Source organism: Megalops cyprinoides, chromosome 20 (assembly GCF_013368585.1).
Source record: "Megalops cyprinoides isolate fMegCyp1 chromosome 20, fMegCyp1.pri, whole genome shotgun sequence".
Taxonomy (NCBI): domain Eukaryota; kingdom Metazoa; phylum Chordata; class Actinopteri; order Elopiformes; family Megalopidae; genus Megalops; species Megalops cyprinoides.
In genome coordinates, this window is record NC_050602.1 from 19,737,429 (window position 1) to 19,750,580 (window position 13,152).

General features: G+C 44.8%; 1 protein-coding gene across 1 annotated transcript; it reads right to left on the bottom strand.

Annotated features, from left to right (window-relative positions):
* Positions 1–1,643: 1,643 nt before the first annotated feature.
* Positions 1,644–12,826, bottom strand: LOC118795870 (peptidyl-prolyl cis-trans isomerase FKBP8-like). Its single transcript, XM_036554625.1, has 9 exons — positions 12,688–12,826; positions 11,078–11,442; positions 10,520–10,689; positions 9,165–9,253; positions 8,306–8,526; positions 6,598–6,770; positions 6,296–6,373; positions 3,938–4,072; positions 1,644–3,375 (listed from the first exon to the last, which is right to left on the bottom strand). Exons 2-9 carry the CDS (start codon positions 11,415–11,417, stop codon positions 3,289–3,291), a joined length of 1,293 nt encoding a protein of 430 aa, XP_036410518.1. The 5' UTR covers positions 11,418–11,442; positions 12,688–12,826; the 3' UTR covers positions 1,644–3,288.
* Between the last annotated feature and the right edge of the window lie 326 nt (positions 12,827–13,152).

Here is a 13,152-nt window from a genome sequence, read left to right on the forward strand (position 1 = left end):
CCAACTCTGCACAATGAATTTGGAAATAAATAGGTGGCCACAACTCATGATAGCAGGGGAGAATGTCATGCCCAAAAAACCCCCACGGGACACAAAGCGCACACCCTGCCCAGGACACATTTGCAATGCATAACACTTTTGAGTATTTAACATGAAACTTCTATGGAAATTTTAAACAACAAGGGGGTACCCAGTTGTCAGTACCATCTCAACCTGATAAAACAACAGAGGGACAAATAAAAAGCATTGCCTGGAGCTTCGTGTAAGTCATTAGGTGCAGGATATGAGTGATATAAATGACAGACAAGGTGAAATGGAATATGCACACTCACAAAATTTGGGGGTGTCTGTGGGCTGGTTTGTGAAAACCACTACAAGATAGGGATCAGCAAGCAACAAAGTACTTGCACTGATCTGAACAAGACAGGAAAAAGTCCCATGGTGTCAGCGAATAGCAGGGTAGAAGACACATCTGACTATTATGACTGTTGGTATGGAAGGTATCTTAGGATACAATAACTTTTTGGGTTTCTCCATTCATCTATTCTCACACCTTAGAGTGGCTGAGGAGGGAACCCAATAATGTAAAAAAAAAAAAAAAACCATCTTGCGTGGTGACAACACTCTGAAAGAGAATGGAACAGTTTCTGATGGTGGCACAAGCTATGACCATTGATGAGCTGTGCCTCAGTTACACTAATTAGTTCCAGGAACTGTGCTAGTACTGCACCACACAAGTATGCCCATGTCCTGGGGCTACTTATTTTTTTGCACCCATAGCCTGGCGTGTGTCAGAACAGAATGGAATCAGAACAGGGACTTTTAGCAAAAGCACAATTCTAGGAATCCATCTGATCTTCACTGCTGGACTCAAAATAAGCCACGCCGTTGTGTACTGAGCCTTTTTCCAAAGAAATACCTTTCATTGGACCACTTCAATGCTTTGTTTGACAAACTGACCAATAGGAAATGAGTTTGTGGCTTTCTGAAGGGGATTTCAATGCTGCAGAGAGGCCTCTGTTCCTGTCCTGATTAACCTGCTGTTTGTTCTACGAGAGACTTTCACAGGGTTATCACTGTCCTCACTCTTTTTCTTGACTCCACTAAAGCAACTTTTCAGGTGGAGCTGTCGAGTGGTTCTGTCAGTCTGAGCCCTCACTCTGAGCACAGGCTGAACCCCGTGGGATGGGCCCAGCCATGTCACAGGCCCATAACGACCCCAAGCCCACAGCAGTGGAACAAAACTGGCCTCGAATTCTGACACAGGTAGGGGTGGGAATGACAGCAGGACCAAAAATCTAGTGATAATTGAACTTTTCATCTCTGGTTTGTCTCTGAAAATGTAATAAATCCACTGCAGGAGTTCAGTTGTTCAACTTTGTGGTGACGATCTTTCTTAGTGTGTAAGTGGTACATCCAACCAATCACTTTCCCTGGTTTGATTGTCTAATGCATCGCTCCACAAATCTTAATAATACATCACTCCTTGGGATATAAAAACATGAAAAAAACAGAAGTAAAAATGTAGAAATAGAAAAATAGAAATAGCATGAGCTGGTACGCTCACAATGGAATAAAGAGCACACCAACGCCTAAGCACGAGACAAAGTCCAAGTCATTTATTATTAGTCTTTATTTGCTTGACAGATTCTTTTATGCAGGGCAGCTGGCATAACTCACACTTATAGCTCACAACATAATCTATGTATACATGGCATTTCCTTAAGCACTTCCAGTTAAGTACCTCTCTCAGGCACACAACAGTATATGCCCCACCTGAGTATCAATCCTGGAACATTCAGACAACAAGCCCAGTTCCTTACCTTTATGTCACACTGCTGCCAGTTTAAAAAGACCTGTGGCACTTGGGCAACGCTGCACAAGTAATGCACAGTTAGTAGATTGCCATGCTTGAGCACTGCAGTAAAACAGACCACTTGATTTCAAAGGGAGCACGGGCTGTTTGTAAGTGTACCACATCAATGGCCAAGTGACAAGAGTTTTGGTCCCAGGAAGGAAGAAACAGCAAATGAGAAGACAATGACTGAGACACAATCTCACAGTGTTGCCCCTCCCTGGACTGCTCAGTGTATGAATGAAATGATAGAGGGACAGTGCATCTCAAATCCAGCAGGGTGTGTGTGTGTCTGCACATGAAGTGTACTCTACAGGATGGTCTGAATCAATGTCTGAGATGGTGTCCCTCATTATACGGAAATGGACATTAAATGTATGTACCAACTCAAAAAATGCCAGAACGTTACATACAAACAACAACAGAACACAGACAAAATATGAAAACAAATCTAAAAACGGGTCTTGGAAGAATCCCCTTGAAAACAACGTCAGGTCTCAGAAACTTAAAATTGAGGTACACTCCAGTGCTCTATACAAAACACACAAACAGGCAAATCCTCTCTCCTGTATCTACTGTTAACTGTTCACAGGAACTAAAGGCGCTGATGGTATGTGTTTTTTTTTTAATCATGCACACATTTACCAAGTTTCAATCAGGCAGAGGAAGGGTCTCAATCCTGGGACAGGCTTTACCCCTGCCCCAATTACCCATTAGTTTCAATAATGTTAGTAATTAACTTGAAGTTCACATGGCATCCCAAAGAATTCTGCTTCACTGAAATACCAGAACAAACCATCACAGGTATTAGCATCCTCAGGGTTATATGTCAACAGAAGTACTAACCTCTTGAAAGAACCGGTACAAAAATAACCTTCAAAAAGAAACAGAAAGTTAAATGACCCTTTTGGTTCTGCACAATCTCAAATATAAAATTATTACTTTTTTCATGTACACATGACCGTAATGCTACAATATTCAATTTAAAAAGTTATGCATTGGCTAGTTCTACTACGGACATGAATAGAACAGGTTCTCTTGTTTTGCCACGGTTGCCAGTTCTGGATTAAAATCAATTCACTAGTTAATCAGGAGGGAAAAAGTGCAGGGACATATAATGATTGAACAGGCAGTCATACACATATAGTGTCCAGCAGTACACGCTAACATACACACGGCATTTTAACAATGGTGGTCACTTTTCATATATACATAATAAATCATCTTTCACATCTTATTTACTGGCTTCTCATTTAAATAGTGAAGGAATCAACAGCATAGTTAACAGAGTTGTACTTTGCCTCACAAAGTAGGCCTTAATACCGCTAGGTCCCGTTAAAGTCCTTGTCTTGCAGTCTGCTGGCAGCGTGGTCACTTCCCAAGCTGCCTTCTGTTCGCTTCCGCAGCGAGACCCACCAGCGACCTGACTGCTGTCAGTTTCTGGCAGCGATAACTACAGACAAGGCCACCCCTCCGATTGCAACTGCAGTGGCACCAAACAGCCATTTCCAGCTGATGCTCTAGGAGAGAAAAACACAGAGGAGGAGGAGTGTTTACTTGGCAGTTAATGTATGGCATTTCGTCACAGGCACGCCATCAGTATTACTGGAAAACCATGTTGGGGCTGATAGGAGATTTTCTGTTTCTAAATGCCTTGATAAAGTGAGCTGGCCACCTGCAAGTGATCAAACAAACCACCAAACATCACCAGACACAATGGCATTTGCTGGGTCATATTCAAACAGTGAGCAGCTGGCATGTACGACACACAATCAGAAACTGGACGTAAAATCTTTGACTAGATTAATGTTCTTTTACCATTTACCACATCTATTAGGTCAAAATTAAAGTTTATTTCAAATGCAAATTGGACAAATTATATTTGAGAGCCTCAACACAACCTAAATCTTAATGAGGTCAGGTCATATTCGATTTTGAGAATTTGAAGTCAAACATACGTTTTAAATGCAACTCTGAACATGACAGTGGTCATACTCATACGTTGAAGTCCACGGAGAATCATAAGAAAGAGAGAGTGTGTGTGTGTGTGTGTGTGTGTGTGTGTGTGTGTATGTGTCTCACCCATGAGGACTTGTTCCGGTTCGTCTGTGAAGTTACAGGTGCTGGGTTACCCAGCATCCTCTTGTACATGGCCTGCTCTGCCCCCTTGTGTTCTGAGTGCTTCTTCACCAGCTTGGAGAGCTCGGCGTGGATGGTCTGCACAGGAAACACAGGTGTGTCAGAGCGACCTGCTGTCCAACGCAGCACTGCTGCCACTGACCTCACATTCAGTGGATAAATGGCAGCAGTAATGCTGTTTACTGCGATGGTGAGCGAGAAACCGGCCAATCCACTCTCAGGAACAAGCACTGTTTTTCCACTTCCATCTGACTGCAGTACATTTGAACTAAAAAGTGAACTTCTGTCAGTGATCAATCACATAAGTAGGGAGTTTCCTATTCAGATAAAAATTAACATTCATGAAGAAATTCATAATTCACACTACTAAATGCAGAGATACAAATCAAATTTGTGAAATTTGTGGATATACATCAAAAAGCTCAGCACAAAGGAACATGAGCACCAGTTACAGGTAGAAAATTATTTTCTGATGCCACAGGCAAGCAGAGTAGGGAAGGAAAGAGGACTTGTGATGTTGTGGACTGTGCTCAGGTTCTTGTCGGTGTGCCCCTGGCCCAGGCTCTCCGGGCCGCTTCTCACCATCTGTTGCTCAGATCAGTCATGGTGTCCACGCGGAACACGGTGTTGGGTTTCTGAACCCCACTGGCATTCATGCTCAAGAAGGTCTCCAAGTCACCTGCACACCCCACCGTCACGAATCTACAGCGCTCTGAATGAACACTCCATAAGGCAAGGCCCACAACAACAGAGCCCAACATTCAGGGCAGCACAAACCCCTCATGCCACTGAAGACTTACAACAGCAACCCCCAAAGGATTCCACCACAAACTTTGTAGAGTATGCAAAAAATTTAAATCATTACAGCAGAACCAAAACCCTGTGCTCAAAAAGTGGTATTGTGCAAGTGTTCAGCCACTTTTTTTTTTTTTTTTAACACCGGCAGTTTTTTTAAATTTCTTTCGAAACACAGGCTGCATTTCTTCCTCTTATCTAGTTTAAAAAAAATATTCCCGTAAAAACAACAAGAACAGCAGCACAGCAAGCATAGCCCCAACCACAGTAGCACAGCAGAACCCAAATTCAACCACAGTACCACAGCAGAACCCAAATTCAACCACAGTACCACAGCAGAACCCAAATTCTTCAGCACTCACTGCTGCAGAACCAAACTCTATCATAGGCTCAGCACAGGAGAATGTGGAGAGTATATTGCATTCAGTAGTACAGAACCACTGTCGACCATAAAAACTCTACCGTACACTCTTCATAGCAGAACAAAAACTCCAAGGCATTCAGTACTATAGAACCAAACTCTATCGAATGATCAGCGCAGGATATCGCAAACTCTGCGGCATCCAGTCCTGCAGAACCAACCTCTACCCTACACATAGCACAGCACCCAAAATCTGGTACACTGTAGCAACCCACTGAAGCCTCCAGCACAACGAGGACTGCAGACAGCAGTGTGACCACGGCGCAGAGATTATATAACCTCCCCCTGTCATTCTTGGCCCTGCAGCGCGGTCCTCATGCAGTGAGGTCTCCGTGTGCTGTGACAGAAATAGATGCAGGGACTCTGCTAATAAAAGAAGCCAGAGCACCGCACTGGACATCTGCACTGGTAAACATAAGCAGCAGCGGCACTTCAACAGGGCCCTGCATGAGAAACAGGCCGCACTGAAAACGACAGTCAGTTAAGACAGGATGTGTCCTTAATCTGTAGGACTCACCATACCTGGACATTACATTTTGCCATCAGTGCTAGACACACCACTGAAAAATGGCCACAGAGATCACCAAGGTGGGCCGGTATGTGGCTGGTGCCACAGAGTGCTTCATGTGCTATCAGAGCTATCAAAGTTAGCCCGGCAAAGGGAAGCACTGCAGGTGAACGCAGTGCAGGGAGTGCTTTTGATATGGTAGGCATGTGGATGGTGCATCCTATTTTCAGCAACAACAAGAAACCAGATCCTCAGTGATGAGCATGCAGTCTGCCTGGTCTCTTACAACCCCACTCCCCCTGCTGGAAATTATATGTAACTACATCTCTCTGGTTGTCATGCAGCCTTCTCCTGCTAAAAATCCACTGACTATTCTTCACCATGTATTCAAAGCCCTATTCATTTTTTGCAAGAAAATCAAAGCTGCAAATGGGGCTTTATTCTTTACCAATGCAGAATAGTTGCTGCAGCTCTTGTCGTTCTCTGGTTCAGATTTTACAGCTCCGTTTTGATGGCTTAAACCAAGGAATTCTGGTAATGGAACCCAACAGGGACAGTACTTTTTCCTTCACAGTACCTTGTTGCTGGGCTCCAGTTTTAGGGCACTCTTCAAATCTCTGATAGCTTCAGCATAGTCTCCTTGTAATGCCAAGACCTGGAGACACAAGTTATTGAAACAGAGAAGCACAAAGAGTGAGGCCCTCTGTCTCTCCCTCCCTCACTCACTCACTACCTCTCTAACTCCATGCATCCCTCAATTACACCCTAAACCACTTAATGATTCACTTACTCCATCCATCCCTCGATACCTCCCTCACTTATTCACTCACTCACTCACTCACACACTCACTCACACACTCGCAGCCGCAGCAGCCCCACCTTGCCCTTGCGGAAGAGGGCCTTGACGTTCTCTGGTTGGTGGGCGAGGACGGACACGCAGGAGCGCAGCGCAGCCTCCAGGTGGTCCAGTTTGAGCTGAGCGGCGGCCATGTTGTTCAGACACTTCACCTTCACCTCCAGAAGCTCCGCCTCTTCCCCTGCGCTGATGTCCACTGATGCACAAACAGGAAAACATGGCACACAGTCAGTACACAGGGACACACAGCCCATCTCAGCATACAGACAGAGGATACACAGTAAGCAGAGACATGGTAAATGCAAACGCGTCATGACACTGATCAGAGCACCAAACGCGACCATTAAAAAAGGCAACATTTTCTCTCCTGCAGTTTAAGAAGCCATGGAGCAGCACGTGTCACGTTCGCCGGTGACAGCACTCCGGGCTTCCCACATGTGTTTACACTGCTACACCGTCTGAGCGCTCCAGCCCAGCTACTCCGCTTCCCTCTGGCTGCTGTCCATAATAAAAGAGAGTCAGTAAGGCAAGCTAAAATAACCGGCTGCCCAAAAAAGCAATGTTCTGTAAGTGGGACAAATGCCTGGAGCTACTGCTGTTCAACGCTACTGCCCAATTACACAGGATGTGCCTACGTGTGGGTACGAGCCATTTCTGATTTATTCAGTGGCTGAGAACACCAAAGCCCTGCACTGCTTAATATCTAACTAATGTTCGCCTTTGCGAGGCAAACGCTGTCCTCTGCGTCTGCCAGAACTAACTGCTGTGACGGCTCGCGGAGAGCCTGCTTGTGGCGGTAGTTCTGTGGGGTGTTTTTCTGAGCGTCTGCCATTTTATCAGTCCTCCTCTAAACACGCCTACTGCTTCATGTAGCTTCCAAATGAATACATTTTGCGTGGGTGTCTAATATGCAGTGCGTCAAGATTACACACTCCAAGTGACATTTGGAATGACAATGACACTCAACACAACAGACGCTATTGGCCTACATACAGTCTTCTTGCAACACCATTGGCTCAGCCAAGCAGCAGCAGGCCATCTGGTTGGCCTTTTATTGGAGTGCTCAACTGGCTTGAACAAAGTGAAAATAATAATTGCCTTTTGTAAAAAAAAAAAAAAGGGCAATGTACTATAAATGGGCCTATGTGAGAAAAAAAAACAAAGGGTTAAGTAAGAAAATATTTGGATTTAATTTGCAACCTGAAACAGTCACCACACTACAGCTTTGCCAATTCATGGACTAATCTGGGTGTTTTCCCACACGAGTGACATTTGATGTGTGATTCAGAACCGACATATCAAACAAGCAACGCTTGATGATATTTCACAAATGGAGAAAAAAACAACATACACACTGTCAGTGGACATGTGGTGCCTTTGAACGTTTTACAAAATGACAAATCTACCAGATAGGAGGTTACGTGTCACTGAACAGCTCTAATCATGATAAGAACAACTGAATTCCTCTGGCTCTCACCTCCTCCATAAAGGGAGTCTTGGATAGTATTCCACAGTTGCCATGGGCTCCAGTTTCTCCAGTTTCCACTTTCTGCCCTTTACAACAGATCTAAGATCAGCACGCCATTCCCCAAATCCTAGCCCCAACCATTAAATGGAAAATTCTGATTCAGATCAGGGATCATTTGCTGAGAGCAGGAAGTGGCCTGTCACCCTGCCAGTGGCGAGCAGATGGGTGTGACCCTCTGCAGGTGGGCGGTGCTCACCCCTCACCTTTGGAGCTGGATTCGGTGATCTGCAGGGCGATGCTGTAGGAGTTCACGGCGAAGGCGTAGTCCCCGCGCTGGTAGTATTCGTTGCCCCGCTCTCTCTTCTGGTCGGCCAGGGCCATCCTCTCGCGGGGGGTCAGGAGCTCCAGATCTGGGGCGTCGGATACCTCCAGCAGCCGCAGGTAGAGGGTCAGGGCGGCGTCGGGGGGTACAGGCGGGGCGGCGCTGTCAGGGGAACCAGGGGTACAAAGTGGGTGGGGTATCACACACTACCAGACCCTATGAAGCCTCCAAGAAATGTATTTTGGCAGCTGTGTGTTAAATTTTATGTGTAACCGGGTGTGCTGACATGATGTTACTGGCTGCCCAGTGTGGTTATTGTTGCTCCTGTTTTGTGTATTTAATGTGCATTGTGGTGGAGACCTTGTGTGGAATCTGGATAGAAGCATCAGCCAAAAATAATAAATAAATTCTAGAATAATGCTAATAACAACTTGTAATATACAAGGTTTAAGGGCACCGATGATAATGCCTGGAAGCTTGTGGCTTGAAGCCCTCATTTAGAAAACTGCTGTCAGCGATGGTCGATAGGAGCTCTCTGAATGCCTTTGGGAGACTCCTCTCCTAAAATGTAGGTCACAAGTGGCAGGGTGGAGTGTGCAAGAAGAGATGAAAAGACAGCATCACATCCAGAAAAAAAGACAAGATGAAATGGTATCACAAAGTTCATCATGGCTGAGCAGGGGGATAGCCAGGCAAACTGACAGCTTAAAATGTAAAGGATTAAAGAGAAACAGATCAGGGATTTACAGTAACAACTGCTTTTTTCTCCTTCTTTTTCCCCACGTGGAAAGACTCTTTACCTGCCCACGGCTCCATAGGCGTACTTTGCGTCAGTGCTGACCAGGGCTCTCTCCTCCATCTCCATCAGTAGCACAGTGAGATCCAGTGCCTAAGAGCAAGCACACTGTGATCAAAGCTTCACATTTACACATGACACATCCTCTCAGCCCCTCCACACTAGCCAGTTATACCTGCCAATGTGCTCAATTCAGTCTGGTGACGAGAGGAACAGCAGTTAGCTGGGTAATTAAAAGACAATGCTTGGTTAACTTATTTTCCACTTTTGTGACTGCAATCCCACATAATTACTAGCTTCAGCCACTCTCAGGTAAGACCTGTAATCATTTCTCTTTGTCTCTCTCCACTGGCTTCTACTCACAGTGTGTATCTGCCTGAGAACCAAACCATTCACTCTTACTTGGAGTAGTATGGATGGCTCCCCCTACAGGCCCACAAGTACCATGTACTCCAAAACTGGTGCTTTCCTGACTGTTCTTTTTCTCAAAGGTTCCATCATCAGGGCCTGCTCATTCTCAGTTTTGGGGTCCTAGTGGAAGAATGATCTATCTACCCTGATCAGGGCCACAGAGACATGACTGGTTTGCAAAGACTCACCTCCTTGCCCCTCTCCCGGGATTAACCATTATGGGATCGGCCCTAATCTGCTCCTGCACTTGAAGCACACCAGTTGGCTCCTGATTTGCCAGACTACACCAGTAGCAGGCAGCTAGCATTATCATTCATATTGGATTAGCCACACAGGGATTTGTGCTTAAAATGGTACAGACAGCTCTGTTGCCTCATTTAGCATAAAATGTGCTTGACTGTGCCTATGGATGTGTTGCCTTGTAGCTGTGGGTCAAAATCGTGGCTGCTACTGCACTTGCTGTTTGTATGCTGTGGTCGTGTGTCCCGCTGTGGTGCAAATCTACATCCGATACCCTTGATAATGGTGTCTGCCACATTACTACCTGAAGATAGTTACAGGGTGTTGGATATTCGTGCCTTCATCGCATTTATCAGTGCACTGACCTTATGATTAAAATGTCATAGTTTATATTAGAAGGGCATTGGCTTGGGTCTCAACTGTGCTGTTTCAAAGACTTGGCAAGTACTGGCAGACAGGGAAGGAAGCAGGCTGCAACAGTGGCTATGTTCTCTTCCGTCAGTGGGAGGGCAGTTATTTTGCACCACAGAAACGGGATACATTCAACTGCCATGAGCCTACAACACAGAGACCCACAATAATTTACACATCTTCCCCATGCATATCTCTTGAATCTCGCATTCCACATCAAAGCTGAAATTCCAAAAAAGTTGGGGTATTATAAAAGACAGAACTGAAATGAGCCCACGCAAGGCCAAGCGTCTTTACCTGAATGACATCACCGTCCCCGAGAGTGAAAGAGAGGCTTGGCTCCTCCTGCACAGTGGTACCATCAGCCAATGACATTTTCAGATGAATCTTGACGTCCTGACCTTTCTTCGGCCTGCTGTCTGGCCCTTTCCCCGCCTCTAGTACTTTTTTCTTCAACTGCCCATTTCCTGGAGCGAAACAGGGCACAGGTCACGTGACAGCCCATAATAGTTACACACTGCTGCTTAGCACGAGGGCAGCTGTAATCAAATGAACAGACCATGATATTGCTATAGCAGCAACTGCTGTGACTGTTGCATGTCAGACACTCGCAACACAGTAAATTAATGTGATTGCCACCTGCAAAAAAGAGGTCGAACATGATGACCGTTAACAATTTAAGAAAGCACACAGAGAAGTCTGTGAGTCACTCCTTGTCTCTGAAGGAAGTGTTTTTTTTAGAACAGTTTCCCTCCTTCAGTGGTTAAGGCAGATAAGGCAAGTGACCAAAGAGACAAGAGAAAGCAAAGTGACCAAACAGAAGAAATGCACAATTCCTGTGTGATTCTGAATTACCCAGCACATCAAGCCACTCCTCAGCTGGCATGGGGGGAGAGTCGGTCGCAGCACCCTTCCCCTCAGCGGCCTCCGCCCCATCCTGCACCGGTGCTCTCTTCTGCCGCCCGGTGTCCTCCAGGGGCGGGAGGTCAGCATCATCATCATCATCATCATCATCCTCATCCTCATTGTTCACCATCTCAAAGTCTTCCCCGCTGTCCAGCAGCGAGGCCCCCCCTTGTCCCGGGTTTTCGGCCAGCTGAGGAATCCCCACGCCGTCGCCGTCGTCAGAGCGGGCGGCAGCGTCCTCAGCTTTACTGCCACCGTCCACAGCCGGCACCTCCTCCACTGCAGCCATGGCGCTTTTCTGAGAGCCGAATCACCTGGTACACGCACGCACACGCACACACCAACACATTTTTTAATGGAAAAGTTAAACTGTTAAAACCAATGTTAAATCGTACTTCTATGGTTCTTCTTCTGTTGGTGAACATCAACATTCCATGTGAATTGTTGTACATGTCATGTTAGCCTCCTGGAACTATACAGGTAGCTGTCCACTATATCCATGCTGTCAGAGCACATTCCTTAAGTCAAGTTTAACCCAGACTGTTAAGGTCCCAAATTAAACAGCCGTGTTCCGTTTTTGCTTGTTTATTCAGCATGTTTTATCCAGCATCCTGCTGTTAAGAATTTTATCAACTTGTTACAAACAGGGGGAAACTGAGGGGCATTTACACAAGAGGTTTTTTTGGAATGTCCCACGTTCTCTTAGCTGATTTTTAAAAATGTTTCAATATAACAGTAAACAGTAAATATCATAGAACTAGCATTTCATCTGTGACCAATCATGTGAGCCTATAGACCTATCTGCTCAAAACACTGAATATGGCACACTTTCTTTCCCGTGTAGTTTTGTAGGAAACGTGCTCAACATTCTTGTTTAATTTTGATACTGATACTGTCAAATCAAAAAGGTTTATTTCATCAAAGACCGAAGCCAGCTAGCCACGAACTGTCGTTGTTAAAAGGCTACCTAGTATTATTTGAATGTATACAAGAAAATGAAAAGCCATTATTTAAAATTGAATAAACGGTGTGCAGGTCGCAGCTACTAAAATACAGCTAGCTAGCTGGCTATTAGTCTAGTGAAAGTTTGTTTACCTTTAATTGAACGCGTCATAGAAAGCTTTAATACAAAATTCACTCTGACAAAATCTGTCTTGTATTATGTCTCAGGGTAACGCAGTTTGACTTAAAAACAAAACTGTTTCTACTGTCACGGTTAGCCACATCACTCCACTACTATGCCTAACCAGATAGTTACTAGCTACTTCGGAGCAGTTTAGCTAACGCATAGTGACAGCTTATACCGATGCAGGTATTAGACATGTGTACCATTAATGTTGTGGTTCCTTATTTCATAAGTGGTCTGGCAGCTGCAGCAAGGTGGGAGCTAAGATAGCTAACTAGATATCTAGCAAAAGGCGTTGAATTTAGGGTGGAAAGGCTCGCTTAACAACGTGTGAATACTTAGCTGCCTAGCTAAGTATTTCCTAGCTAGCTTTTAAATTTCAATCTCGTCACTAAAAAACGAACACGGCCATTAATACAGTTAGACATTTTACCTTAGAGAGTAGTTCGACGATTTACTAAAGTCGCTGTCAAAAGTTACAAGATCGCCACAAAGGAAGTGTTAGGAAGCAATTTTAACACTTAGCTTAGCTAGCTGGCTAGCTCGCTAACTGCCTAAAGGTTCTTCGTCACCTTGGATTCGTTTTTTTTTTTCTAGAAAGCATTGTTGCCAGATGTCTTCCTCCGACTAGCAACAATCCTTCAAATTTGGTTCCACCTTTAGAGGGTATAGAAAACTGAGCCGAGTTCAAATTCGTCAAAACAGGACCAATTGGTTACATTCTGGTAAAACCTGTAAAAATGTATGGAAGCTTACTTAAGATTAATTTAAAAACGGTTTTACGAAGCTAATCCCTACCATTGCACAAAGGATTGGACATAGTGTCCCATAATCACTTGAAACTCCACAAGTCAAATCTAAGACATGTTTAAATTTAAATGCAAATCTTTTTATATGA